The sequence below is a fragment of the Postia placenta genome (genome assembly GCF_002117355.1).
Source record: "Postia placenta MAD-698-R-SB12 unplaced genomic scaffold POSPLAscaffold_4, whole genome shotgun sequence".
NCBI lineage: Eukaryota > Fungi > Basidiomycota > Agaricomycetes > Polyporales > Adustoporiaceae > Rhodonia > Rhodonia placenta.
This window is the reverse complement of record NW_020169835.1, coordinates 2,343,662-2,362,926: the sequence shown is the minus strand read 5'-3', so window position 1 is coordinate 2,362,926 and position 19,265 is coordinate 2,343,662. Positions and strand designations below refer to the sequence as shown.

Genomic DNA, 19,265 nt, shown 5'->3' with positions numbered 1-19,265 from the left:
TCCCAGGATAGCGACGGCGGATACAGATCTCGTCCCCGCAGAACACAGAGACCGTCTCTGGTGCGTAGCTCTACCTTCTCCTCTGTCGACTTCCAAGATATGAAATCTACACATGCTCAACGACTCGTTGTCGACGCTGTTGTATTTAGCAATACATGTGTACAACGCAGGCAAGTACTCCCTTCTCTATTGTAGCTTGAGTCAGACATCGCGAAAACATACCCAATAATCCATCGATTCAGGCTCCTTGACCGAACAATAGCTTAGACGTCTCTGTCTTATGCTACAGCCATAAAGTCGCAGTGAACGGTCACGTTCTGCTCATTTGTGAGTCCTCCACGCTCAGTGTTCCTGGGGGCTAGTCACACTTCTCACTGGCTGTCATATTTCGTCAAACTGCACAAGGATGCTGTTGCGGTATGTATCACCACTCGTGAACATGTCAAATGCTGGCACTACCCCTTCCTCTCTGAACGGGAATTTTATTCAGACGGGATGGCGGGCCGGGCGACGAACCTAGGTGTCTTATAATCGTGAGTAGATCCTGAGTTTTCTCACCGACTAGCATATCAACGCAAGCGTATCAAGTGCGAAGGGTGATCGCAATTGTCATCCGCGCGCGCACGGAACGCCCGATAACTCCCCCGTTGTTGATTTTGATTGCAGAAGTCCATCATCGCAGCCGTCAGCCGTCAGCCTGGGCATACCTGCCAAACATTCACTCAATGTGGTGGACGTCTTTCGTTCGGTCCACCACTGGACAGGTCCACCCAGACATTGACGCGGACAACTCACACAGTGCCGTCTGATCACCACATTATACGGTCACACGTTCGAACATCGGGTGCCAAGAATATATAACATAACATGTCTCACGAGTAGCCGAAAGCTGGATCACCTCGCGTCGGATACGGTTCGCGGGTATATGCGCTCCGCGCGATAAGGATAGGACGGACAGATGACAGCTAGGTTCAACCTCGATGTGTCAGTGCCCATTCTCCGCTAATCGTACTGATCGCCAGCTTATTGCCAAAAGATGATGTGGCCACGACAAAGACCACGCATATACGCACAGACCGAAATCGATGCCCTGCACGCCGCATACTTGTAAGGTGCGTCTGTTGATGATAACTCTGGCTTACTGCATTTCTCCGGTCGGCTATGACGCATCGGATCCTGCTGCACTCATGCAGACGCGCATGCACGCGATCCAGGATCCCGCCATCTCTGGGCCGAAGTGAGCATCACTTGAATTCTCCCGCGAGAGTTTGGTTCCAAAGCCTAGAGCATGCCGCTCGACCAGACCTTGCGATGCATTCTGCTGAGCTACGGCCGTCTGCTACTACCATCACTTGGTTCTAATCACCACTTTGGTAAGGGTGCTGGGATGGTGCCCGCCGCCCTACATCATTGGGCCAGATAAGAGAGCTTTGTGGCACCTCTGCATCCGGCCATTTGCCACAATTGGGGAGACTATTACGCGCGTGATCGCCGCGCCGCTGCCCGGGGGATCAAAAATGTTGGATTTATGATTTGATAGAAACGTCACAATACTCCGCAGCAAGGAGTGATGTGTACAGCTGAGACCCGCGTCTGCGTTCCTCTATCCCCCAGAAAGGTGCACGGGCCGTAGCTGGGAAAGTGGGCATCGCGGGGCAGTTGTTTCTCACGTAGATAGCACCCGGCTTGGTGTGGGCATTTCAGCGGCGATGGGAATGGAGGGACGGCGCCGGCGGAAGCGCGAGGGTATGGGCGTGGTTGCGACATTTTGATCTTGATGAAGCCGGGCAAACCCGTCCTGGGTACTGACGGGACACATGCAGAGCCCGACGGCCTGCGAGAGCGCTATCGGCAGGGTCCGCAGAATGTCTATCTCACCTGGAGCTTCGAAGACACAAGCGATTGGGACGCCGAAGACGTAGGTGAGCGAGCGTATCTATAGCGCATTGCTGATACGATCGGTCATCGAGCTTCTTGGTTGTAGTCAGGATCAGTCTCATCGAGGATACGCCTACATACGGCAGTCCAAGGATGGTCACTATTTGCAGAAGCCGGGGACAAATTGTCCGCCGATGGGAGTTGCATCAAAGAGGGCCACACAGGATGACGCGAGCGCGTCGAGCGCGTCGTGATGACTGCATGATGACCAGGCCGGCGCGCTCAGGACGCGGCGCATTGTGACTGGTCGAGAGAGGTCTAAACACGGTCCCAGGCTGTCCTGATCTCGCTTGTGGACGGGAATGACATGACGGTGCGGGAGAGCAAACGGCCGCAGCCGGGGTTACTGCTCAGCGAGTGGAGTGGGTAGGAGTAGTGGGTGATCTGGTGGGTAGGTGAACGCTCGGGCGGTCTGGGGCTTCGACAGAGGAGTCATGGGTGTCGAGTTGAGTTGGGATGGGCGGGGTGGAGGTTGCAGCAGCTGTCTGAAGTGACAAGCAGCCGAGCCGCGAGCGACACGGGGTTAGCCGCGCAGGGGCGACCGAGGGCACGGCACCGTTTTCCTGCGGAGAGACATGCGATCGGAGGGCGGGAGCACGTGCCGAGGGCGTGATATAGAAACCGGAATAGGCAGGACCCTGGAATCTCGATTGGGAGAAAAGCGGGCGTGGGCATGGAGGTAAATTCTGTCTCCGCACGCCCTCCGCGCTGCCTCTCTCCCTGCCACCACCACCGTCGCCCGTCCTGCCCACCCGTCGCCCGCGCCTGCGCTGCATGTCCTGTGCTCATCCCTTTATCCCCTCCCCCTCCCTCTGACTCGTGTCCTTCGTCTACGCCCACCTGCCACCTGTCGGCCGCATGCCCATCGCGCTTTAACCCTCGTCCATCATTCTTGTCCTCCCCGTCCCCGTCTGTCCATGGACAACCACTTCCCGCCCTCCATGTCTGCTGAAGCTCACTTCTCCCAGTCCCAGCAGCAGGGCCACCAGCAGTGGCAGCAGGCGAGTCACCTCATGCCGCCCGCCCCGCCACATCCCGCGTCCGCCTTCCCCTCCCCGTCCGCCCCCACTTCGGGCAATCCGCTCAGTGAGCAGCCTTACTCGACCTATTATCAACAGCACTCCCAACCTGCCGCCGTTTCAGCACAGCAGACGCCTACCCTTGTCGACACCATGTCCGCAGATCGCGTCGTAGACCGCTCGTCCCTCTCGCTGAATCTCTCGTCCCTCTCGGTAACGTCCCCTTCTGCGATGTCTCCAATCAACCCCTCCCCGCATCCGTCCACCCAGGCATCTACGCATGTCTCGCCGATTACCCCCATCAGTCCCTCTGGCCTCCACGCGCCCTCCCACCACCACGCGCATCACCACCACCACGTTCAGCAGCCATTCGGCTTCGCCGCCCCTGATCATGGTGGCATGCGCTACGATGACACGCACTACGACTACACGCGCCGGCTCACCAGCAGCCGATCGTCCTCATCATCGGAAAAGTCCGTTCCCCGAAAGCGGAGCTTCGGCACCGTGCCTGCACTCTCAACGTCCGTTGAGGAGCCTGCCTACGATCAGACAATGGATGCGTCTCCGTACGACGAGGTGGAGATGTCTTATCCTGGCCTTGATGCGGAGAACAGTCCGATTGACGGAAGTACGAGCGGCGGAGAACAAGACGATCATATGAAGCCGATGGAGGCACAGATTCCTTCAAGTAACGCGAGCACGCATACAGGGATGTCTATGGGGCTTCTAAACAAGCCGCTCGGGACAAACAACTTCGTGACAAAGCTATACCAGTACGTCACCACTTGCTATGTTTTGTTTATGGCCCACTAACGGCATATCGCAGGATGATAAACGACCCGAAGTCGGCGCAATTCATTTCGTGGACGGAGCTCGGCACCAGGTATCGCTCTTGCGTCGTTGTTGTTTGAGTGCTGTCAGTCATGTCTTGCTAGCTTCGTCGTGCAAAATGTCGGCGAGTTCAGCCGCACAATCCTCGGTTCGCACTTCAAGCACAACAACGTCAGGATCCCCTCTCCTCTGACTTGCGACGCCACTGATCGTTTACTCTCCTTTGTGCCCCATTCCTCGCCTGTTTGCGTGGTCATAGTTCTCGAGTTTTGTCCGCCAACTGAACATGTACGGCTTTCACAAGATCAACCGCGTGAGCCGCCTCGCTCTTCAGGGTATGCCTATGGTCGTCATGTGCTGATCATCGCTCCATAGACACCACGTGCGCAGCGCACTTCCGCGGACGTGCAGACGTGGGAGTTCTCGCATCATAAATTCTTGCGCGGGCGTCCCGACTTGCTCGAGGAGATTAAGCGTAAGGCGCTCGAGCCGGATCCGGCGCTGAAACATCGCGTCGAGCTTCCTGGCGAGGTCGCTGCGCAGCTTGCTCAGGCGCGGGAGGATAATCGCCGTCTTGCTGTGGCCGTTCACGCCGAGCGCGCGAAGGTCGAGCGTCTGGCGGTTGTGACAAAGGCCATGTATGACGTGATGTCCCGCAGTTGGCCCGGCAGCAGTAAGTATGATGGAACTTGATTTGCGTGCTGTATGGATTTACATCGTGTTCGCATTTAGTTCCTATGCCGTTCCCGAATGAACTGCTTGAGTCGGCGGGCGACAGTCCCAACATCTATATCACCTCTCCGACGCATGGCGGGCCGCATCCACCGTTTGCGCCGCCTTCGCTATCAATTGGCAGCTCGTCGCTGCACTCGCTACACTCCCTTTCGCCGAGCTCGAGTCCAACCGCTGCGGACTTCCCATCTCACTCGCACACCCCCTCATCACTCTCTCGTCAGCCATCGTTTCAGCATCTGCCTGGGTACGACGGCATGCACCACGCTCACGCGCATGCACTTGGGCATGGGGTATCCTCTGCGCGCTACGAGACAGCGCTAAGCACGCCGCTTCCGCCATCGCCCGGGCTTGATTTTGGGGATGATGGGCGACTGGGTGCAAAGCGGCAGCGTACGGGCACGGCCGCCGCAAGCGCGAGCGAGGCTATGGCGAAGAAAGGCTCACGTGCAAGGAGCGATTCTGCGCCGCTCGGGTACGGCTTAAACACCGGGTGGGCGCAGACGCGTCCACGCAGCGGGAGCGGGCTCGGACCGCGAGGTGGAGGCGGCGGAGGCGGCGGACGGAGGGACGAACCGCCGGTGCCAAACATCGGATCTCTGTCGAGGACACATACCCTGCCAGCCCCGGTGCTGTCGATACCCTCCGGTCCGAAGCATTCGTCGAGTTAGCTGCACAGCATGGCGGGTGAGCGCGGCGTCTGCACGTTCACCAGGCTAAGCGATGGCCATTCTCCGCTGTTGAAAAAAGAAATCTGTTATATTTTGAGCATACCATTGCTGCTTGTACATCCCCATTTCCCGTCGCTGTCGCTCGTTGTTTGTTACATAGCTCGCCTTCCCCATTCGTGCACATATCTTTTGGTCCTGCCTATCCCATTCTCATTCCCATTCCCCTTTCCGGTTCATTTAGGCTTCTGCCCCGATTCCCCCTTCGCCGCAAGCTGTTACCCGCAGGCCGCCCCTGTTGCCGTGCCCGTCGCCAGGCGCGTTTCTCCGTCCGTTGCATCGTGCATTGTGCTCTGTTATTGGGCTTTGGGCGTCCGGTTGATCCCTTCCTCTCATCCATTCTCATAGATGTGTATTATCACGCGCTACTGTTGACACTGCAAGAACAAAACCACCCATTCCATACATGCGTTGCGCCAATGTACTCCCCTGGTCTATATCTCGAACTCGTCGTCTGCTGCTTGCGTGGTGAGGCCGATCGCAGGATGAACTTCAGCGTACAACCGCGAGGTGAGCAGGACGAGGTGAGTTTTCCATCCGTTCGATTGGGCCCGATGGGTGGCAAGCAGGCTCCCGATCGCCAAGCATCTCCAACGGATACTCGCCACGGCCTCTATCTGACAGCTACTGTCAGCTCCGACGCCACAGGTGTGTCGACAGGGCATGCAGGACGAGGCCTAGTGCATACTAACCACCTGACTTCGAGGCTAGCTTGTGAAGCTTCTGTCAAGGTTTGTGTGGTCATCGGGAAAGGTTGCTTGCGAGATCTTCAGGTTCCCTGCCTGCCCCGCCCTTGTTCGGTCCCGCTAGAATCGGTCTTTGGACGTGCTGCAGCGAATATGAACTTGAAGACCTGTCGATCAGAGCTGAAAGTGTGCTTGGACATTTGCCTCGCATCGGGCGTGCTTCCACTCAGACGCTGCTGCCATCGCCCTGACTGCCTTCCAGACGAGCAGAGAAGGGGGCCCTCAACCAATGTGAACGGGCGTAGTTACACTACAGCGCCCGATGGCAGCGATCCGCGTTCCTCTCACGGCACGAAGCCGCGAAGCCTATCACTTCTCGACACATTCGATGGCGGCCGTTCCGGGCCACGGGCGTCGTCGGTCTGCGTGCTTGGTCAAGAAGCTCGAGCGAAGGTTCGACCGCACGCAGATATCCATCCTCCAAACGCGAGCGGTCAGTGTATCAACGAGGAAGTGGGAGCGAATGGAAGCCCAGTCCAGCGTCGGCCTGCGATAGCAAATCCGCCGCGCACGCACGAAGGCCGCGCAGCCGCATTACGGGAGTTGCGACACCGGTCCCAGGCCCAGACGCGCGCGCCACGCTGTAGTGCTGCCGGAGATGGGAACTCGGCACACCGGATTGGCCCTCACACGCCATCACAGGAGGCTGGGGCGGCCCGTCTGCGGGCGAGAGGCGCCACGCCGCAGAGCTTTTTTTGCGAGCAGCGCGGGAGAACGCATGTCCGAGTTGGCGATGGCGCGCCTCGGACAAGCGAGCGCAATCGTGGCCATCTTCGCTATTCAGATATACTTAGGCAAATGAGGGGTCTGTCGCGGCCAGCGCGCGACGTGGGCACGACGGCTGTGTGTGTAGAAGGTCCGCCCGTATGGGTGGGCGACTGAAATTATATTGTGACTCAATTAACCAGGGGCAAGCCCGCCAGAATAAGTATCTCATAGACCCCTCCTCCTAGACGTGAATGGCAGTCAACTATGCAGGCGACAGATTAGGTTGAGACACACGTACCTATCCGTGACAAAACCCCCGACGAGTGCGGATGCCGCGTCGGCATCGCTCGCGACCTATCGTGCGTGGCACGCAAATAGGCTCTTTCCAAGACAGCCAGTGCGCGCGCTGTGGTGTATATTTGTATACACATGTCATCTGTGCGAGACATTGAACGCCTGTACAGGTACACAAGCGCGCGCATGTCTCACCCCGTTGACACTCCGCCGGCGCGAGTCTATGCTGCCTGGGCCGGGCGCGGAACCACCTTGGCCAGCATCAGCTTCCCGTCCGCCAAACCCCGCTCTTCCAGCCAGCCATTGCGGACGAGCCAGCGGTACATGTCCGGGTAGGTCGCAGGCGTCGTGCACACCGTCAGCGGGCGCGCTGCATGCATGGCGAGCTTGGCCATCATGAGCGCGAGACAGCCATGCTTCCGATACTCGGGCAGCACGCCCGCGAGCCAGACATGCAGCGACTCGGTGGTGCTGGACACGGGAAGCGACGGGTCATGCAGGCGCGGGTGCGCGAAAAGGAAGGCGATGGGCTCTGCGGCGTCGGCCAGCGTCAGATAGATGAGCTGCGCATCCTGGTGCGACAGACGTTCGCGCCAAAGCGCAAGCGATGCGTATTTCGAATCCGGCTGCGCGGAGAAAATAGTGTTGGAGAGAGCTAGGATTTGCAGCAGCACGGCGTCGACGTTCGGCGAAGATGATGCCAGGCTGTGCACAGCGAGCAAGCACATGGCATCGAGGTGAGCGTCGGATGGCGTGGACCAGCGCATCCACTGCTCGTTCGGTAGCTGCCGAAGTCACTCAAGCGCCTATTCAGGCATCGCGGATGAAACATTGTGGGAGTCTTCGGCAGATGATGTTCGAAGATGATCAAAAGGTTACAGTAACTGATGGGGCTAGCTAGAAAATCAATATGAAAGACAAGGAATCGCCGCTATGTCTGACTATATGCGCGATGAATCGACGAACGAAAACTGGGAACGACAACGATCGATGTATGCGATGCTTCACTCGATGTGAAAGCTACGATATGCGTGCCCTGTTGAAACGCGCTGACCCGCGCGGTCAGGAACGAGCTCGCAAGCTCGGGCGCGCGAGTAGCCGGGGGCCGGAGGCAGTGATGTGCGAGTCAATGACTAGTCAATGACTTGCCATAGTCATTGACTATTGATGGGAAATGACTTGCATGACCGTGACTCTACCCACGGTCCGTTGACTTTACCCACGGTCTCGTGCCTTTGCCACTTTTGGTAATGGGCAGTGACCTCAGTGTCTCACCGCCAATTGGCGCTCGAGTGGTGTCCCGTCGTCGTGCTGTGTTTGACGACAATACGCGATATATAGATACATTTTAGTAATTCTTGTTGAAACACGCTGACCCGCGTGGTCAGGAATGAGCTCGCAAGCTCGGGCGCGCGAGTAGCCGGGGGCCGGAGGCCTCTATCGTAGTATATAACGACCCCGCGCGATGTACGTACCGCACGCGATTGTCCCTTACGGGCATCGCTAGCTCGTGGACAAACGCGCTCGCCGCGCCGTCGCACCGGTTGTTCCAACATGCCCGAATGGCAATGTCCGAACAAACAAGTTTTGAAGGGGGTCCGAGTGACCACGCGCGTATGTTCACGTCTCTAACCGTCTGCAGAACTCAACACTTACCCGGAGCTTGCGTAGCTTCGATCGCCAATTGGTTCGAGCTATGAGAGGGGATGATGGGGGTTTGTGCGAGAGAGGGAAGATACATTTTTCGACGCCGACGCCGGCTTATAAGAGTACCCTGACAGGAGTGACATCATACCGTGTCTGCGAGGAGGAATGACACGTATAACAGCCAATGATCGAAACCAAGTCCAAAACAGAGGAAGACACTCTAAATAAGGATGGAAGCCCCGTCCCGGGCACGGACAAGCGGGACTCGACGTCTCCGGATCAAGTCCACGACTGTCCATGTCTCGGCTCCTCGAAGGTGTACGCCCCGGACGCGTCATATTTACGCTCGCGACCTTCCGCCCTCAGGTGCGTGACGATGCCGGCACCCTCGATCAGCCTACAATAGCCGCTTTCTCTCTCCATCGACGCCGTCTTTGCAAGCCTTGAAGTCGTCAAAACAGGAATGCGTACGTACTTTTTATGTCGTTCGTCGAAAGGAAGAATGGCAGTGAATGATAGAACGATGAGTAGAAGAAGGAAAAGAAAAGAAAGAAATGGACCCGAATTCGTTGACGTTATTCTTCTGGCTTCAGCGCGCTTTCCTCCACCACAACGGTCCCAACGCGGGCCGCGCAAGGTCAGACGAGGATATCCGGAGCCGGCGCAGACTGAGGGAATTGTCTACCCTGCTCTCAGGAGACTACGCCCACGCGTGCATCGACGAAGCGGGGTGTTTCCTGACGGTGTAAGATTCCGCTTAGAAATCACCCATTGATCGCTGCCCACTTTCATGCATAACACATAGCAGGTGGCACCAGAATGCCTCGTCCCGGGATCATTTAGATAAACAGCGAGTTGATTGATTGACTTCTTGACTCGGAGCAATTGACTCGGACGGCTCAGGCGAACACTGCCACAGACGACGGTCTGGGTCTCATTCATTCACCTACCCGTGAGACTTGACTATATGCAAGGCAAACAGCTCATATGGCAGAATGTCAAACGAGATCATCGTGCAGTCAGCATCGTGCAGTCTGATATCCCATCTGTCAGCAGTCAAGGGATATATGGCGACATCAGGAACACGCGCCGTACGTACAAATCGAGCTGCGCCGTCGTCTCATCAATCCAGCTGCGTTGCTTTACTGGCGTTGATGGGTGCCCTGAACATAGCCCACGGCCTCGTGCGGAGGTCAGTCCTGTGCGCAGACAGGTGTTCAGCGTGATCCCAAAAATACGCAATGATCAGAACTCACCCGTTCTGATAGTTTGGTCCGAGCCACAACCTGCGATGTGATGGCGATGAGCCCACTAGATAGTAGATAGGGTGGCGTTGGCGCAGAAGGCTTACTGATTACATGTGAAGTATACATAGCTTCCGCCGCTCTGTAGCGTGGCCACAGACAAGGTGTCGGGCCACTGCGGAACATGAATGGTGAGCCAGCTGCCTTCTTCCCAGTGGTTTGGACTGTACCTGAATGAAGGGCGACCGAACGAATGGTTCCATGATACCGGTGGCAGGATTGTATCGCACGACCGCATTATGTTCTGTGGGCATATCATAGTTCGTATCATTGATTAACGTTCCTCGAACCTGATGTTCTCGACGCACCAGGCGCGCCCGAGTAAATGTACCCGGAACTGTCCGTCTCCATTCCGTCGGCGTTGCTCCCGCTTTCGCCCAAGCTCTGGACGGCCTGCTTGGCAAGCAGGTAGGCGGCGGGGTTGGTCGGTCCCGGTTGCTGCTTCAGGTACGAAGTGGGTATGCGCCAGAAATGCCTGCTAGCAAGCGGGGAGAAGTAAAGGTATTGCCCATCTCAACAGAGACACACCATGTCAGTACAGATGCGCATAGTGTACGACAGGAGGCGGGAGCCTACCGGCTGACAATGCAATACCGTCCGCCGCATACTAAACATCCTCAGTGTGGGTGGTCGCGACCCTGAGTGAATGTGCTTACCAGGCCAAAGTTGTTGATGGCATACGGCGTTGTGACCGGGTACAAATAGAACGGAACTGACGGCTCACATCAGCTACTTCTCGCCTTACCGTATCGTAGACTCACCTCCATCGAACACAGGAACAAAGCTGGTGTCAGGACTCACTGACGCATGGCCGTCCAGATGCCTCCACGACTCGCCAGTGGCAAGGTTGAGAACGACGAGCCCGGGGCGGTTCGGCGAGCTGTCTGTAATATACGCATAGCCGGGCCCGCGGAGGTCGAAGCGCACGTCGTTGATCGAGGAGTCGGCATACACCACATTCGCCGGGAACGTGTACGTGGCGAAGTTAGTGCCGTTGAGGTAGAAGCCGACGAGCTTAGGCCCGCCGGGGACGGCTGCGAGCAGGTACGAGCCGTTCACCTCCGGACGGCCGGTGTCGAGCGCCCAGACGCGATCGAGTCCGTCGACGACGACGGACTGTATGAGGAGGAACTTCTCGGTCGCGACGCTGTAGCCGGGGCTGCTCTCGTTTGCAAAGGCTGGTGGCGTGTTCCACTCCTCACTGGAACAAGGCGATCAGCATGCAAACATGACCGTTAGACGAGTAACATACTTAGGCCACGGTGCTTCTGTGGTGGGACTGGAGAACACTGCTAAGGTGTAAGTCTCGTTCCCCCGCGGGAAGGTTGTGAAGACGGTGCCGTCGCTGGCCACCCCGACGCCCTATGATATCGGTCGCGAGAGCCACCGTAAGCATAACTGGTAGGAGATCGCGATTTCAATAGCACTGACTACTGGCCAATAGTTGTAGTAGGCATGGACGAGCTCGAGCTCGCCATAAAAACCAGTGTCGTAGTGGAGGAGAGCCTCTGTGAGAGCAGGGTTGGATGTGAGGCTGAAGGGAGGTCGGGCTACTGAGTTTGCCAGGGTAGAGTTGGGATCTGGTGTGCCCGCTGGAGGGAATTCGAGGAACTGCAAGATTATTACTCGGCATCAAGCGCCATATTCTGCTCGACATGAAGGAATGGGACGTACATCAAATACGCTGGAGCTTGACTGCGCAAGCGCTGAGGCGGCACACAGTGAGACGATGGGGAGGAATGCGAACATTATCCTCGAGGCACTTCTTTGAACGTGCGACAAAGTGCCGGGTTTATATAATTCACTAGGGCAGCAACCCTCAGCTCAAGCGGAATGAGCGGGACCAACGTTCATAGCAAAAATAGAGGGCACATTTGAAAGCACCCATGACCCGGATTACAGATGATGGTAGGTCAATGTCACCTTATTTCAGTAGTGACACCTTGCGAATGGGCCCGGATGTCGCGGGAGACGCGGAAGCTCGAAGCATTGAAGAGCCTGGTTCCCTGAACAAGATGATTATGGCCAATCAGCGTCAGGGAGGACATTCGGTAATAACAGGTTAGCCGCTTGGTCCCTCGACCTTTGCTCACATGCTCATGTCCGCACCAAGGACTCTCGCTCATGAGAAGACCAGGCATGTAGTTGTGACACCTGCCGAGCCTCCGTTATTCCCGAGCGGAGCCCCGCTAGCAAAGGTGGGGAAAGACCGCTGCTACCACACCAGTCATGAATCAGGAGCTTTCTGCGCTAATGATTGGTGTTTGAAGCAGAGTTTGTAGAACTTCTAAAGTGTAACTTTCTGTCACATGTGCGTTGTCATATGCCCGCGACGCCTGCATTATAGACCAGTAAAGAGTAGAAACGTGTCTCACTCGCGGTATTCAAGGGTACTCCTGCCAGGTCACGCCTACCAATTCAGAGAACCCTTGCGGACTATATCGGTGATATTGTTCGAGAAGAGCCGGTAGTATTAAGGATCTCAATCTCTGGAGGCTGCAAATGCCCTCTCCACACGTACATCTACGTTACTGTTGCTCAGTACCTGTGCACAATGGGCTTGAATTCCTCACCTGTCTGCTTACCCGAGGTCTGTGTTGAGCCCAAGAACCTGTAGATCGGCTCAGTAAAGTGCAGCCGAGAACATCGATGCACGAGTACTGTCTCCGGAGAAGATTACGTTTTGGGTACATGGCTGTGCATTTCTGTGGGCCGTTCAAGCTCGGCGTGGGATGATCAGGTATCGAGCCAATCTGGGATGAGCCCGGATGTACCGCTGACGCAGCCTGCTTTTGAGGCATCAGAGCGTATGTGCCCGGGGGGTATCTGCAGCTCTACATCAATTACTTTGATGGATGACTGGTTGTATCCTCGGACACAGCATCAGAAAGGGACTTGCCAAGTTCAACTTCAGCCGGAGACGCCACACGCGCGTCGCCACGATCACGTGCACGCCCTGTCGGTGTTGTCATTGGTCTTTGGAGACTGCGTGAGTAGTGTTGTCCACGGCCGGGCTTTGAGGCCCAAGCCGGCCGAGCCGCCAAAAGCCCGACCCGAGCCCTCGAAAGCCCTCTCAGAGGGCCCGGCTTGTTCAGCAAGCCCGAGCCGGCGCTTTTGGGCGCCTATATTTGGTATGCGAAACATGCCACAAACCAGATACACATTGCTTTCCGACATGGGCAGCGCTTGCAAGAGACTATTTCGCCATTATGGGGATGTCAGTCTCGAGTGAGCATGTGTTCTCTAGTGCGGGAATCATCATAACGAAGCACCACAATTGACTCCAAGGGGACTGTCACAATGTCACGACTTGGTATGGTGTCTAGCTGTCTTTTAATTTTTTCCTTTTCGCGGGCTTGAACCCACGACCTCTGTACTACATGCCCGATATGGACGCATCGTTATCTACTGTACGATTAGATTAGATGGGGCAGCAGTGCACAGCACAGCTCGGGCTCTGCTGACACAGCCGCTCTGACTCACCGGCCCCCGGGGCCGCGTCAGCATGCTGCGCATGGACCAGCTGCGCATGGACCAGCTGCGCATGGACCAGCTGCGCACGGACCAGCTGCGCACGGACCAGCTGCACACGGACCAGCTGCGCACGGACCAGCTGCGCACGGACCAGTGCGCACTGCCTCCCCTAAACATCCCCTGTATATAAGCCGGCCTCTGCTGCCCTAGGGACCTTAGTTTTGACCTCTTGTCCCTAGGTCAGTAAGCCCTCCTTTGTACCTTTTCCTTACTTCACTAACTAATGTATTATCTTGTCCCTAGCCTTAGGTTTGAGCTCTGCTCACAATTGCTTCGGTAAGACCCAGTCAAACGCCCCCAGCATCTTTTGGTCTGTGTCTCCCCTGTCGCTCGACCCTAAGTTGCGACATTAGGTCGAAACTCCTCACCACTGCTGGCGTTCTTTTGGAACCCACACACTCACTTCCCTTTCCCACAGGTTGGGTGGTGCGCACCCTCACTATACCTTACGATACATAGATAGCCTACTATACATCGCCAACACTTGAGAGACAAACTCTTAAGTACCTGCGCTTCAGTGAGCAGTACTTGTCCTCACGGATGCGTAGCCTTGGTTCCTCCTGCATAATAGTCAAAAGCAGTATTGGGCCCTACGTGAACTGCGAATCTCAGTGTCACCTCAGGCGCTGTAGGTGTAAGCTAGACTAGCACGGCCTTTCGTGGTACGCACACCTCCCCTTCCTCCCCCCATCCAATGTGGCTGCCTGTCAAGGCCAAGTTTACACATTCAACTCTCAGGATCTCGTCGACATCTACATCCCAGACGGCCCTGAGACTGTCATCTACTGTTGTGAGCAGCAGCTGTGCCCCAACCGGACACCCCGATCAGTCGTGCAAGATTACCCGCACTACAAGGCGATCAGAAGGGCCCAGCACCCACTTGGTCCCCGTAGCACCCTTGCATCTCGATCCGCCTCACAGCATTTGTGCCCTGTCTCCCCCAGCTCCTGCCTTCCTCAAACTGTCGCTAGTCCAAGTCAAGTACGAGGAGATCTCCCTCCAGACCCTGCGCCAGAGCCTGAGCCTGAGGAGGGTGCAGGTGAAGAAGGAGTCTCGGAGTCCGAGTCCGCGGATTCTGCTCGGTCCACCTCGCCGACAGTGCTCGCCCCCACGTCAGCAGTCCCTGACGTATGTGACCCCCCCGCCAAACTTCCTCCAGCGCCTTCACCACCAACTCCACCAAGAGGCCGCTCGCGCACTCACTCCTCTCGAAGTTCAACCAGCGGAGGGCCACCACAGCCGCCTCCGCCCCCGCAGCGTCCTCCGTCCCCCCCGACGCCGATAATGTCCTCCCCTGCAACCACCCCTGATAAGGAGACTTTGAAGCTCCTTCTCCCGCTCCAATATGATGGCAAGACCATTATCGAATGCGACAGGTTCCTGTCGCAACTCTGCATCTATTGGTTGATCAACACGTCATTGACAACCATCGAGCTCAAGGTGCAAGTTGCGTTGAGCCTGCTCGACGGTGACGCCCATGCCTGGGCCACTCCTTACTTCGCCCAACTCGCGTTGGTGCAGATGGGTGTACAAGGGGTCACAACCCCGTTTCAGAACGAAGCAGCCTTCACTGCCGCCTTCAAGGCTCGCTTTGGTAATCTCGACGATGCGGCGGCAGCACAAGTGGAGCTGGCAAAGCTCTGCGCAGACAAGTTGGTCCGCGAGAAACGCACTGCTGCGGAATTTTCCGCACTGTTCAAGGGTCCGGCGGATCACTCTGGGTATGGGGACTTGGAGCTACGCGACAAGTACCTGAGCGGTATCCCCTCCCGCGTATATCGCAAGATCAAGCTCGAGACCTTCACCACGTGGCAAGCAGCTTAGAAGCACACCACTGAGGTCGAGCAGATCCTCGACATCAGCCGGGCCCGTCGGCCCGAGCTGAACAACTTCTTCTCGGCCCGAGGTTGAGGACGTGGAGGGGCACGTGGTGGTGCAACCCAGTCACATGCAGCTTCGGCCAGCATCAATGCGGCTGTTGGAAAAGGAGACTTCCCTGGCAGTTGTTTTGGCTGCGGGAAGCAAGGGTACCAATGCTTCGAGTGCCCCAACTGTAAGGACAAGCCTTACACAAAACGTGCCAACGCGCGGGCTATGGTTGCCTCGGGCTCTACCCAGGCCATGACAAGCACCCCCGTCACTTCATCCTCGGCGAGTACAAGCACCGCTTCAGCGAAATCAGAAAGTTCTGAGCTGGCGGGCTTGATAGCACAGATGAAGTCGATGCGCGAGGAGCTCGAACACTATCGGGCGATGAAGGAGGAGGGTTTTTAATCCAGTCCGCGCTTCATGCCGCACGCATCGGGCCGCGTATATCCTGTAATAAATATGATGTATTGTCGACTGCAATAGTGTATAAGTTGGACCAGGGGTCCCAGCACTTTCACATCCCAGTTCGACTGCAAGGGAAAAGACGGCACAAGGACATAATCGCTATGGTGGACAGCGGAGCCACCACGAAGTTTATCAACAAGCGATTTGTTATCGAAAACAAGGTGCAGACGCGGAAGTTGAAGGACCCAATTCCGCTGTACAATATCAACGGCACCCTCAACAAAGACGGAAGCATCTCGAAGGTAGCAGTGTTACAGATGCATATAGGAGAGCACGTCAAGAAGACGGTGTTCACAGTCACGGACATCGGTCCGGAGGATGTAATCGTTGGATTGGATTGGCTGCGTGAGCACAACCCTGAAATTGATTGGGAGAAAGGCTCCCTCAAATTGTCACGATGCCCTGAAACGTGCAGTGCCAGGAGGACTGGCCAGATGGAGCAAGCAGCGACTGCGCGTGATACGGGGGTCAGGCCCACGGCGCGCAGGCGTTCGCCGAAGTCCAAACGGTCGGTCATAGGCGCTTGCCGGAGTAAGGTACTTCCGGACATCGAAGCCGAGGAATATCCGGCGGAAGTAGAGTGGGATGAGACCGACTTGATCGAAGCCTGGGAGCAAGGTATCACACTTCCTGGTGCTCCCCAGCTGTTTGTCGCAGCGGGACATACGTACTCCCAGTTGTTTGCTGAGGAGGAGATCAAGAAGAAGGTCATCAAGACCGCCGAGGAGTCGGTGCCCAAGCAGTACCACGAGTTCCTGAATGTCTTCTCCAAAGAAGCATCAGAACGGCTGCCCGAAAGGAAGCCTTATGATCACACGATCAAACTCGTGCCCGGCTACTCGACGTTCCACTCTAAGGTGTATCCCCTATCGAACAACGAGCAGGAGGAACTCGATAAGTTCCTGAAGGAGCAGTTAGCGAAAGGTTATATACGGGAATCGAAGTCGCCCATTTCATCCCCCTTCTTCTTCATCAAAAAGAAGGAAGGGACACTTTGACCCGTACAGGACTACTGCCGATTGAACGCAATCACGGTCCAAAATCGTTACCCCTTGCCGTTGATTGCCGAAATGGTGGATAAGCTCCGCGGCACTACGCTCTTTACAAAGTTTGATGTTCGATGGGGATACAACAACATCCGGATCAAAGCCGGTGACAAGTGGAAGGTGGCTTTCATAACAAACCGGGGACTATACGAGCCCCTGGTGATGTTCTTTGGCCTCACCAACTCCCCCGCCACTTTCCAGGCAATGATGAACAAGATCTTCCATGACCTCATCGTCGGCGGCAAGATCCTTGTGTACCTAGATGACATACTCATCTTCTCCACCAACAAAGAGGAGCATGAAAAGGTCACATGCGAGGTTCTGTGTCACCTTCAGGATAATGATCTATTCCTGAAGCCTGAGAAATGCGAATGGGACATTCCCAAGGTCGACTACATTGGCTATGTGTTTGGTGGCGATGAGGTGGCGATGGATCCCGCAAAGCTGAAAGGAATCAATGAGTGGCCGGTACCCCGGAACAAGAAAGACGTTCAGAAGTTCCGGGGGTTCTCCAATTTCTACCGCCGCTTCATCAAAGACTTCGCTAAGATCTCGCGACCACTCGACCGGCTCACAGGGAACGACCCATGGCATTGGGGCGAAGAGGAGCAGCACGCCTTTGACGAGCTCAAGCGGCTTTTCGCGACAACTCCCGTCCTAGTGCTGTACGATCCTAACCGAGAGACACGCATTGAGGTTGACGCCTCGGGCTACGCCACCGGCGGCGTGCTAATGCAGAAGCAGGATGACGGCAAGTGGCATCCCATCGCTTTCAGATCCCATGCGATGGATCCAGCACAGCGGAACTACGAGATCTACGATAAGGAGATGCTTGCAATCATTGAGGTGCTAGACGATTGGCGCCACTATCTCGAAGGCTTACCCAATCAGTTCGAGATCGTAACCGATCATAAGAACCTCGAGTATTGGCATACCTCCCGGCATCTCACGCGTCGACAAGCACGATGGTTGCTGTTCCTGGCTTGCTTCGACTTCTGCATCACACACAAGACCGGAACGTCGAATGGAAAGGCTGATGCCCTCTCCCGCCGATCAGACCATCAAATCGGCGATGAGGACGGTAACACTGATCAGGTGGTTCTCAAGCTGGAGCGCTTCCGCATCGCCTCCGCTAGGCGCAGTCATGCCTCAGTGACGGCCGATCAGTCGCTTCTGAAGCACATCAGGGAATGTTCGGAGAAGGATCGGGAGGTGGCCGAGGCACTTGAAAAGGTGCAGGACCTCGGCCCGCCCTAGCTGCAAAGGGGTTTTGAGGAGTGGAATGCCAAACAAGGGCTTCTGCTGTTCCGCGGGTGCGTGTACGTCCCAAAGAATGCGGAGCTCCGGCGGGATATAGTCAAAATCCACCACGACTCGCCGATTGCCGGTCACGGCGGCCGCGCTAAAACCCTGGAGCTCATATCGCGGAACTACTGGTGGCCTGGGATGTCCAAGTTTGTCAATGAGTACGTAAGCACCTATGACGTGTGCAACCGTACCAAGACATTCCCCGCCAAACCCCAGGGTCCGCTGAAGCCGAATGAGATCCCCGAGCACCCGTGGCAGATCATCACGACTGATATGATCATCGGCTTGCTGAAGTCTGATGGGTTCGACTCGATCCTGGTCACCACCGACTGCTTCACCAAGCAGGTCCACTTCTCAGCCTGTCATGAGACCCTGACGGCAGAAGGTGCGGCAGACCTGTACATCCGCGATGTGTTCAAGCATCATGGGGCCCCGGCCAAGGTCATATCAGACTGAGGTCCCCAGTTTGCTTCGAAGTATCTCCATGCGGTGTACAAGGGTCTGGGAATCGAGCCGGCGCTGTCCACAGCGTTCCACCCTCAGACGGACGGCCAGACTGAGCGCTGGAATCAGGAGATTGAGCAGTACCTGCGTGCTTTCACCAGCCACAGGCAGGATGATTGGGCAAAGCAGTTGCCGCTCGCGGAATTCGCACTGAACATGTCGCGACTTGAGGTCTAGCGACGGGGGAAAACCTAAAAGGAGCTGGGGGCGTTCGACTAAGTCTCACCGAAGCGATGGTGAGCAATGCTCAAACCTAAGGCTAGGGACAAGATAGTATATTAGTTAAGTAAGCAAAGAGAATACAACTGGGGGCTTACTGACCTAGGGACAAGAGGTCGAAACTGAGGTCCCTAGGGCAGCAGAGGCCGGCTTATATACATGGGGAGATTAGGGCAGGCTGTGCACGTTGGTCCGTGCGCAGCTGGTCCGTGCACGGCATGCCGACGCGGCCCCGGGGGCCGGTGAGTCAGAGCGGCTGTGTCAGCGGGGCCCGAGCTGTGCCGTGCGCTGCCGCCCCATCTAATCTAATCGTACAGTAGATATGATGCGTCCGTATCAGGCAAGTAGTACAGAGGTCACGGGTTCGAACCCG

General features: G+C 56.4%; 3 protein-coding genes across 3 annotated transcripts; 2 read left to right on the top strand and 1 right to left on the bottom strand.

Moving 5' to 3' along the window:
- Window positions 1–1,187: 1,187 nt before the first annotated feature.
- On the top strand, window positions 1,188–6,796 carry POSPLADRAFT_1045554 (hypothetical protein; the record flags this gene model as incomplete). Its single annotated transcript, XM_024478793.1, has 14 exons — window positions 1,188–1,237; window positions 1,705–1,922; window positions 2,261–2,325; window positions 2,907–3,730; window positions 3,784–3,840; window positions 3,893–3,959; window positions 4,048–4,101; window positions 4,179–4,461; window positions 4,521–5,186; window positions 5,597–5,758; window positions 5,873–5,896; window positions 6,022–6,120; window positions 6,197–6,447; window positions 6,515–6,796. The coding sequence occupies 14 exons, from the start codon at window positions 1,188–1,190 to the stop codon at window positions 6,794–6,796; spliced, it is 3,102 nt and encodes a 1,033-aa protein (XP_024341325.1).
- A 421-nt stretch (window positions 6,797–7,217) lies between these two features.
- POSPLADRAFT_1136867 (hypothetical protein) lies at window positions 7,218–11,696 on the bottom strand (the record flags this gene model as incomplete). Its single annotated transcript, XM_024484737.1, has 18 exons — window positions 7,218–7,781; window positions 8,272–8,307; window positions 8,373–8,433; window positions 8,472–8,632; window positions 8,653–8,690; window positions 8,988–9,085; window positions 9,594–9,689; window positions 9,743–9,842; window positions 9,900–9,929; window positions 10,002–10,062; window positions 10,118–10,191; window positions 10,256–10,459; window positions 10,524–10,554; window positions 10,604–10,659; window positions 10,709–11,148; window positions 11,200–11,309; window positions 11,379–11,558; window positions 11,622–11,696. 18 exons carry the CDS (start codon window positions 11,694–11,696, stop codon window positions 7,218–7,220), a joined length of 2,415 nt encoding a protein of 804 aa, XP_024341324.1.
- A 1,756-nt stretch (window positions 11,697–13,452) lies between these two features.
- On the top strand, window positions 13,453–15,305 carry POSPLADRAFT_1137975 (hypothetical protein; the record flags this gene model as incomplete). The annotated part of the gene is made up of 4 exons (XM_024484856.1): window positions 13,453–13,574; window positions 13,661–13,664; window positions 13,941–13,998; window positions 14,200–15,305. The coding sequence occupies 4 exons, from the start codon at window positions 13,453–13,455 to the stop codon at window positions 15,303–15,305; spliced, it is 1,290 nt and encodes a 429-aa protein (XP_024341323.1).
- Between the last annotated feature and the right edge of the window lie 3,960 nt (window positions 15,306–19,265).